At 35.3% G+C, this 9,833-nt stretch overlaps 2 protein-coding genes across 4 annotated transcripts; one reads left to right on the forward strand and one right to left on the reverse strand.

The window, feature by feature from the left end:
* Positions 1-194: 194 nt before the first annotated feature.
* LOC140062546 (protein mono-ADP-ribosyltransferase PARP16-like) lies at positions 195-5,840 on the forward strand. 2 transcript variants are annotated; one of them, XM_072108808.1, is made up of 7 exons: positions 195-234; positions 700-887; positions 1,158-1,301; positions 1,537-1,740; positions 1,962-2,127; positions 2,341-2,494; positions 3,107-5,840. In XM_072108808.1, the coding sequence occupies exons 2-7, from the start codon at positions 702-704 to the stop codon at positions 3,252-3,254; spliced, it is 1,002 nt and encodes a 333-aa protein (XP_071964909.1). In that variant the 5' UTR covers positions 195-234; positions 700-701; the 3' UTR covers positions 3,255-5,840. The 2 variants fall into 2 exon arrangements, with proteins under 2 accessions (XP_071964909.1, XP_071964908.1); XM_072108807.1 differs by having other exon boundaries at positions 210-238.
* Positions 5,841-5,865: 25 nt separating this feature from the next.
* On the reverse strand, positions 5,866-9,711 carry LOC140062544 (armadillo repeat-containing protein 6-like). Of its 2 annotated transcripts, none has more exons than XM_072108805.1 (6): positions 9,682-9,711; positions 8,404-9,184; positions 8,009-8,157; positions 7,483-7,614; positions 6,949-7,086; positions 5,866-6,611 (listed from the first exon to the last, which is right to left on the reverse strand). In XM_072108805.1, exons 2-6 carry the CDS (start codon positions 9,167-9,169, stop codon positions 6,408-6,410), a joined length of 1,389 nt encoding a protein of 462 aa, XP_071964906.1. In that variant the 5' UTR covers positions 9,170-9,184; positions 9,682-9,711; the 3' UTR covers positions 5,866-6,407. The 2 variants fall into 2 exon arrangements, with proteins under 2 accessions (XP_071964906.1, XP_071964907.1); XM_072108806.1 differs by lacking the exon at positions 9,682-9,711 and adding an exon at positions 9,507-9,522.
* Between the last annotated feature and the right edge of the window lie 122 nt (positions 9,712-9,833).

Genomic DNA, 9,833 nt, shown 5'->3' on the forward strand with positions numbered 1-9,833 from the left:
TATTATTTTGTACCTATTGTTTGTTTTGTTGTGGTGTCTTTGTGAGCATTGGATTAAATCGTATTAACATAATTAGTACCCGAAACTTTGTCTGGTTATGATAATAATCAAAGTGTTGTTGGAGGTGTGTATCTTTTTAGAAACTTTTTACTAACTATAGAGGGCGCATTTGAACTACAGAAAAAAAATAATGAAAACAATAACACGACGTGTGGCAGCGAAATAGCTTGCTTGGTTGGTAAGAATCTTTTGTACCTAAAAAAGATATTCAAAATGTTTCACTGTGTCATACTTATGCTATATATGTTCAGGTCTTAGGCCTATGCTTAGAGCATAATAGAAATATTGATTTGAATCTACTATCCAATCTTTATATGACTAGCTGCTAGGCTAGGCTAGGCCTAGGCCTAGCCTACTACTACTAGGGCCTAGCTAGGCCTAGGCTTACAATCAGTATCATCACCCATCAGTAGTAAAAGGGTGACGGCCGGCCAATCCCCTACATCCAGCCAACTCGTACCATCGTACGATACACAATCACATTTAGTTACCCAGGCCTAGCCTATGAGTATGATTTAAACTTAAATTATTATGATTATAATCAGATGTGACATTACTTTTCTTATCTACTACGGATCTGTTTAGTTTAAAAGTTTTTTATTTCCACTCGTACTTTATTCATATTCATTTACATTTCAGTGATGATAAACATGACTGATGAATTAAAGAATAAAATTGTGCAGCATATTTCATCAGATGCAGTATCATGTGACCTGCTTTGGAGCCTCTTTTCTGCTGCATTATTTACGTATCGGCATGATACTGTACTTCGACCATTTCCATCAGATTTCATAGATACAAATGGGGAGAAGGATTTTGAGAACCTAGTAAGCCTCAGTAGACATAATTTTAATTGATTTATTCTGTAATAATCGAGAATGTATTAATTATTAATATTATTGACTTTAAAGTATATCAACTGTATGTTATTCTTAATTTATGTTTATCATTTAAATGCTACAAATTATATGCACCTGGATGTGTTCTTTTAATCCACAAACTTTATACACAGTTATTATTTTTATATATTATATATTCAAACTCTATATACTTAAACTTTATATATAGATATATCATGACTTATAACTTTTTTTTAGGAAAATGTTGCCAGAGATATACCTAACCTGAAATTGGTGCCAGATGCTTTGAAAGCAAATCAAATTCCTGAACAGTCCTGCCAACTATTAAATTGGGTGATAGACACTAAAACATTTAGTCTAAAAACTCAAGACACAAAGCAGGTATTGTAAACTATCAGTACAACAACAGTTTTGCTATAATCTCCTGTTTCTGTAAATACTGTATACAGTTTCTACCATTGCAGTTCAATTCTTGTTTGTTGCTTATTGTTGATAGGTTAGCAAATTTAGAAAGTATCAACATTAATTAAAATTTGAATACTTTTAAACATATAAACAGTGGGAAAATAAAATATATTCACCATTTTAATTATAACTATTGTTTTTTTGTCGTCAGTTTCAAAATATTTTAGAATTAACGGGAGAAGCCAGTTATGAAGTGAAACCAGACTATGTATTTGAGGTACAATATTGTACAGCGAGTGAAGAGAAGTTTAACAGATTGCGGCAATCAAAGGACTTGCTTTATGCTTACCATGGCAGTCGCCTGGAAAACTTTTACTCAATCTTACATAATGGTCTTCATTCACATATGAACAAGGTACGCTCAATAAGAAACAAGTACTTTTAATCTATATGAACAAGTAAAAAGGTACACTTTACTTGTACTCAATATCAGCAAGGTACACTTTACTTTTACTCAATATCAGCAAGGTACACTTTACTTATACTCAATATCAGGTAGGTACACTTTTATTTTTGTTGGGTGATATGCAACACAAGTATTGTTCCTATTCTAATTTGTATTTGTTTTCAATGCAGACATCATTATTTGGTGAAGGCACATACCTATCAAGTGACTTGAGCATATCGTTACCATATAGTCCAACATGTAAAGGCTGGCATAGCAGTAATCTAGGAGAAAGCTTGAGTTGTGTAGCGGTATGTGAGATGATTGACCACCCAGATGTCAAATGTCAAGTTAAAGGTCAATATTATTATTATTGGTATTTTTTACTATTTCTAAAGCTCTGTCTACACTCTATCAAACTAGTTTGACAAAAAAAGGTGTGATGTGGCCAAATATGGTAGTGATATACACAAATATGGTAGTGATATGACATCATCATATCCATATAATAAATGGGCACATCACATTTTTTGGTCACATACAATCATGTTTCTTTTGTCTTATATATAGACTCAAAAACAGGATCAAAGGGACGGACATATGCAGCAAACAGCATGGGTGGTGAGGTTCCACAAAAATACTACGTTGTACAAAATAATGAGGTTATAAGACTTAAGTATTTACTTGTGTTTGGAAGCAAAGTTGTTAGTAAAACTAAAGTACGGTAAGTGTTATACTTTATTAGTTCTCTGTCTTTTGAAATATTAATAATAATCTTTTATAAATTTTCACTATCAATGAACAGTTTTAGAGGTTCGAGTTTAAAACTGAAATCTATTGCCTTGTTTCATATTTCTTATTTATTGTATATTGTTATCGAAATTGGTAAATATTACATAATATAATTATTATTGTTAATTCATAAAATTAATGATTTGATTACATGTAGATAAATACAGTAGTGTATGCTGTATGATTGCAATATGACTTGAAAACAACTTAACAACTTTAAACTTTGTCTACACTATCAAACCATGGAGGAAAAAAATAATCTATTTTTTCCTTGTTGTTGAAGGTTTGCATGGCGAAACCAAATGTTGATATAAAGTTTGCGGTACACCACGTATAGTAGTTCTGAAAAGAACTGTTGAGTTTCTCCTTTTCCTCCATGATCAAACTTAATGTGACAAAAAAGGTGTGATGTGCCTATGTACATGATGTATATCACTACCATATTTAAGCATATCACTACCATATTTGGGCATATCATACTAGTTTGATAATGTAGACAGAGATTAATAGCCATTTCATTCTGTTATTCTTTTGTTATTATCAGGTCTGCGGATAGACAACCAAAGTGGGTCAAGTGGATACGACAAAATTCTTTTCTAGTAACAATTTTATTTTACATAATGGTCCTTCTATTTATAGGTTTGTATAATTCTAAGAATGCAAGGAAGTTTTTAAAAAAATATCTATTATGATAAACGATTTATTTTACTTTCTTTTTTACTTCCAATCATTATTGTTTGTAGAATAAATATTATGTTATAATAAAATAACAAAATTATATAAATACTGTACAGCATTTTTCTGGAAAGTTTGTTTTTTATTGAGAACCAACTTGTCATTAAAAGTTGAAATCGTGCAGGAAAACGTTTTATAGTGTTGCCCTGGAAATCTGAAATTGTTTAATTTGGTAAATACTGGCATGGAAGACATTATTTTATAGCCAATTTATAAAATACAATAAATGTCATGTCATCATTTTAAAATTGTTCATCAGAGTTTTACAGTCTGAGTATTTTGTAATAGATTTCATAATACTGGCTATATACAGTAATAAAATCTATTTAAGTCATTATACTTAGTTTAAAGCTTTCGTCTTGTAATGGGAGAATTAAGTTGTGGTAGGATGTGTGTTAGCAATATTATACTAGCAATACACTATTTATGAAGTCTAGATGAATTTTAGTTTATTTATCAATTATCATTTGATATACTTGCTGTTTGCACATTAGTGTTTTTTTATTAACTAGTTATAATAGTTAATACAATATTTGTGTTATAAATCTAAATCTCTGTCTACACTATCAAACTTTGTGACAACAAAATGTGATATGCCTATATATGAATGATGTCATATCACGACCATATTTAAGCATATCACCCCGCATATCACTACCGTATTTGGGGACATCGCACCTTTTTGTCAAACTAGTATGATAGTGTAGACAGAGCTTTATACATTTTAAAAGCATCAAAGTCCTTCAAACCCACAAGGGAACCCCTCGGTACACTGTAACTGGCCTGCAAGCATCAAAGTCCTTTAAACCCACAAGGGAACCCCTCGGTACACTGTAACTGGCCTGCAAGCATCAAAGTCCTTCAAACCCACAAGGGAACCCCCCTCGGTACACTGTAACTGGCCTGCAAGCATCAAAGTCCTTCAAACCCACAAGGGAACCCCTCGGTACACTGTAACTGGCCTGCAAGCATCAAAGTCCTTTAAACCCACAAGGGAACCCCTCGGTACACTGTAACTGGCCTGCAAGCATCAAAGTCCTTCAAACCCACAAGGGAACCCCTCGGTACACTGTAACTGGCCTGCAAGCATCAAAGTCCTTTAAACCCACAAGGGAACCCCTCGGTACACTGTAACTGGCCTGCAAGCATCAAAGTCCTTCAAACCCACAAGGGAACCCCCCTCGGTACACTGTAACTGGCCTGCAAGCATCAAAGTCCTTCAAACCCACAAGGGAACCCCCCTCGGTACACTGTAACTGGCCTGCAAGCATCAAAGTCCTTCAAACCCACAAGGGAACCCCCCTCGGTACACTGTAACTGGCCTGCAAGCATCAAAGTCCTTTAAACCCACAAGGGAACCCCTCGGTACACTGTAACTGGCCTGCAAGCATCAAAGTCCTTCAAACCCACAAGGGAACCCCTCGGTACACTGTAACTGGCCTGCAAGCATCAAAGTCCTTTAAACCCACAAGGGAACCCCTCGGTACACTGTAACTGGCCTGCAAGCATCAAAGTCCTTCAAACCCACAAGGGAACCCCCCTCGGTACACTGTAACTGGCCTGCAAGCATCAAAGTCCTTCAAACCCACAAGGGAACCCCTCGGTACACTGTAACTGGCCTGCAAGCATCAAAGTCCTTTAAACCCACAAGGGAACCCCTCGGTACACTGTAACTGGCCTGCAAGCATCAAAGTCCTTTAAACCCACAAGGGAACCCCTCGGTACACTGTAACTGGCCTGCAAGCATCAAAGTCCTTTAAACCCACAAGGGAACCCCTCGGTACACTGTAACTGGCCTGCAAGCATCAAAGTCCTTCAAACCCACAAGGGAACCCCTCGGTACACTGTAACTGGCCTGCAAGCATCAAAGTCCTTCAAACCCACAAGGGAACCCCCCTCGGTACACTGTAACTGGCCTGCAAGCATCAAAGTCCTTCAAACCCACAAGGGAACCCCCCTCGGTACACTGTAACTGGCCTGCAAGCATCAAAGTCCTTTAAACCCACAAGGGAACCCCTCGGTACACTGTAACTGGCCTGCAAGCATCAAAGTCCTTCAAACCCACAAGGGAACCCCCCTCGGTACACTGTAACTGGCCTGCAAGCATCAAAGTCCTTCAAACCCACAAGGGAACCCCCCTCGGTACACTGTAACTGGCCTGCAAGCATCAAAGTCCTTCAAACCCACAAGGGAACCCCTCGGTACACTGTAACTGGCCTGCAAGCATCAAAGTCCTTCAAACCCACAAGGGAACCCCTCGGTACACTGTAACTGGCCTGCAAGCATCAAAGTCCTTCAAACCCACAAGGGAACCCCTCGGTACACTTTAACTGGCCTGCAAGATTATATCTAAATTACAATAAGGACTCGTACTAGATATCTCTTAAAAAACTCATGGCTATTTGGTCATAACCTAGAGCATAGATTGTGCAAGTATATAGTAAAAATTACCAATAACCCACCAATAATTACGTTGTATGCATTAGAGCCTACCGTATAAAACTGTATAAATGTATTAAATCAAATAAATACTCCAAAATCTTTGTATTTTTGCTACCTTTATTCTATTTTCATACAAACTGATTGATTGCACTGCAACATACTGTATATTTTGGTCATGAATTCAATGTACTGTACAGACAGCAATAAATAATAAAAGAATAAGCATATTTAGCAATTAGCAACACACATTCGTCTGGGAGTATAGACATTAATACATTTATTTATAAAATTTAAGTCACTGTACCACATATCTTTATCATTCATTAAGAATTAATTATAAATGCATGAATCATTTATATACTGTAGTTCCAAGCTAGATGACCACAGATCTTTTACAAAATACACACTATTATGTCCATTGTAAAAAAAATAATGCTTGTGAGCACTAGTACATCTTTTGAGATAAATAGGGGCTTACCACATTTTAATAGTTGTTGTGGACAGACGAGAGTGCGCTGACATGACCATTGGAGGAGAAGCATGTAGTTGACAATTGTAATATAAGTCCAGAGCGCCAGAAGCAATTAACATAATAGAATGGGGTATTAAATCATAATTGATTGAACTCCCTTCAAAAAGCTTTGTTATCCCATCCAATTGTGCATTCCTTAATTTACTACACCATTTTTCTCGCCCTTCCAACGTTCAATCAGTTCCACTTTGCAACCTAGGTCTCTCAGTGCTGCCTTAGCTTCATCTGGACACTGTTTACTAGCCTGCTGTATTAGCTCTTCAGCACCTATCTGAAGTATAGGCTCACAGTATTGTTTGGTGCGTGCTATTAAGTTACGAATAGCCATGCATGCATTTGTCTATGAATAAAAATAAATTATATATAATTCATAAATCCTTGAAAATTATTACATTATTGTGAAATTTTATACAAGAAATATTCTGGATAAGTTTAAAGTTAGATTTATTTTACTATAACTTAATTTGTACTATATTATATCTATTAAGCTCTCTGCAAGTTTGTTTGGATGTTATTCAGTTATCAAGACATTCCATCACAGAAAGATAAGTCACCTTTATTGAAAGAGAATGATTAAAATCACAAATTCTCAATTCAAGGATGGGCTTATAAATGACAAGGAATGGGCTTATAAATCACTAGGAATGGGCTTATAAATGAGTCAGAATGGTGATTACCTGAACTGCTTTTGAGTTTGGATGTAGTGTCATAGCCTTGAGGATAACAGTAGGCCCGTCACTGTCCATCACCACTTTACAATGGTTTGGGTTACGAAGTACAATGGCACCAATTGCACCACATCCCAAAGCACATACCTGAAGAACACAAACAAACATGTTTACTACATTACATAATAGTTTAAATAAATAAAATAATTTTTGAGGTAAAATTGAATAGAGAGATGAATGAAAGAATGGAGAACCTGTTTAGTTTAGTTATTTATCCAGGCATTATTTGGTTCCTATGCAGCAAATTTGGCAAAAACTGTGACGAGTAAAAAACTACAAGGTCCTATGTATGTCAATACATATATACAATCAGGTAGCAGGTACTAAAGCTCTGTCTACACTATCAAACTATGGGGCAAAAAAATGTGATGTGGCCATATGGACATGATGATGTCATATCACTACCATATGAGGGCACATCACACTTGTCAAGCTAGTTTGATAGTGTGGACAGAGCTTTACATGACAGTACAAAACACAAACCTGGGATTGCTTGATGTGTTTAGACATAGCATTCAGAATAAAGCCAGTGCCTCCAGAATTAACAATTGCTATTTTGACATCATCATTTCCAGCTATTGCTTTCAACACTGCAAATACTTGTTTCACAATCTCCTACAAAAAAGTAAATAAAAATATTTTATATAATTGTAATTACTTTTTCAGAGAGATAAATGTATGTAGTATAGTCTAAAGCTCTATCTACACTGTCAAACTAGTTTGTAAAAAAAAAAGTGTGATGTATCCAAATATGGTGGTGATATTTCCAATGATAGTGATATGACATCATCTTGTCCATATATGGGCACATCACATTTTTTTGTCACATCAAGTTTGATAGTGTAGACAGAGCTTTAGCCAAATTCCTCTTGGATCCATATAGGAGTGCTGCACATTGGCTACTGTGGTTTTAATTTACTCAGTCTGCAAGCGAGAAATACATTACATTTGTTTAATGCATTTATTGTACAGCTTTAATTAACGATTTTGTTACTAAATGATCACTAACCTGACATTCCAGATGTTCCGCTAGAATCTTAAGTACAAACTTGAGGCCACCTAGGTTAACAATTTGTTGACAAAACTCATTTCTAACAGCTAGTTTGCTTAGCATTGAGCAAACCTCTATCAAGGTGATTTCATCTTGGTATAATGGGTCTACAAAACAATTTAATCATTCAATTTTGTTTTCAATTATCAACAATTTTTTTTAAAACAAGATAATTTATTATGGTGTTACTGTATGTTTTTTTCAAGTTTTATTTTGTATTATGTTTTAAAGTTCTGAATAAGAAATATAATGTAATTTTAGGTTATAATATAAATTGAAACTTAAAGCTTAGTAAATATGTAAATTGGTTTAAATAAAATCTTAAAATATTAAATCACTGCAAATTAACTTACTTTTTAATGTATCTAACATGGCCTCAATGGCACCTAGTTCTACCATCAACTTGGCATGCTCGTGAGCCTTACCAAATGGTGCTCTGATGTCATCATCAAGTGTTAGAGTCTTCAGTGACTTACATGCCTCTTTCACAATCTTGCAGTCCACATTTTCTTTCTTTAACACAGATAATAATTTCTCTATCAGTCCATTTGCTACATACCTCTGTCTGTTCATTTCATGCATGATGGATGTTACTCCTGTGATTTTAATCATCAAGTATGTAACATCTGTGCTATCATTTTCCAGGTGATTTATCATGAATATTATTGCTTCCAAAGTAATTAAATCAGGCTGGCCATTGCACAAACACAATAAAGCTTCTAGTACTTCTTTCAAGCTGCTTTCATCATCAACAAAACGTTCGCAAAGTGAAAATAAAACTGGAAAAGCATTATTTGCTGCCGCTAATACTCTATGTGCCAAATCAATATCGCATTCCTCTCGGAATATTTTTATACTTTCTGTAAGTTCCTCGTCAATGTAATCTCCACCGTCAACTATCTTTGCTATTTTGTTGATAGATTCAAGTATGCGATGGCTTGTGTTATCCCCTGACTCTTTTTGGAGGTAGAGTGTAGTTACAATATTTGCGAGGTTGACACCCTGCGACTCAAATTGTTTAATGACATCATCCACAGCTTCTTGTCCTTCCATACCAAACTCTTCAATGTTTTCCTTAACGACTGCATCAAAAGTCTCTTGCGTAATTCGTTTTGCCATTTTGCTGTATGTATCCTATTAGGTAGACACAATATAAAATAAGTAAGACTGAAAAGTGTAACCACTTTTATTTTTTTTTAAATTAGGGCTAGGCCTAGACTAGGCCTATATAATAAATAATTATGGATGAATACATTTAAAATTTAAAAAAAATGTTCTAGGCCTAGTTAGGCCTATTATAATAATTATATATAAATTCAAAATTGTGCAAGCGGAAATGTTTAGGTGCAATAGGCCTATGCATGCTATAGGCCTTATCAGCCTCTTCTAGTGTAGGCCTAGGCATGCCGGGCACCCGAGCTAAAAAACTATTTGGCATACACGACCTAAGGCCTACCTAGTAGGTAACGGTAGGCCTACCTAGCAGGCCGGTAGCCTAGCTACAGTAAGCTAGGTTATCATGCCGTTCAAGGTCTACCAATGCAATTCAATCTATCATCTTTATATAGATAACAATCCAAATAGTTCAATGGTTAATAATATAAAATATTTAGCACAGCAAGACTACTTACGTTACTTTTTCGTATTTGTTTTTTTATAAAACAAGCAGCTGAAAAAAAGTGTGAAAGGGAAAATAAATAGCGCCCCTTACGCTATGATCACTTTAATTTTTCCGACTCTCCAAAAAAAGTTTTACAGTAGTAGTAGAAATGCTGAAAATCTC

The sequence above is a fragment of the Antedon mediterranea genome, chromosome 11 (assembly GCF_964355755.1).
Source record: "Antedon mediterranea chromosome 11, ecAntMedi1.1, whole genome shotgun sequence".
Lineage (NCBI taxonomy): Eukaryota > Metazoa > Echinodermata > Crinoidea > Comatulida > Antedonidae > Antedon > Antedon mediterranea.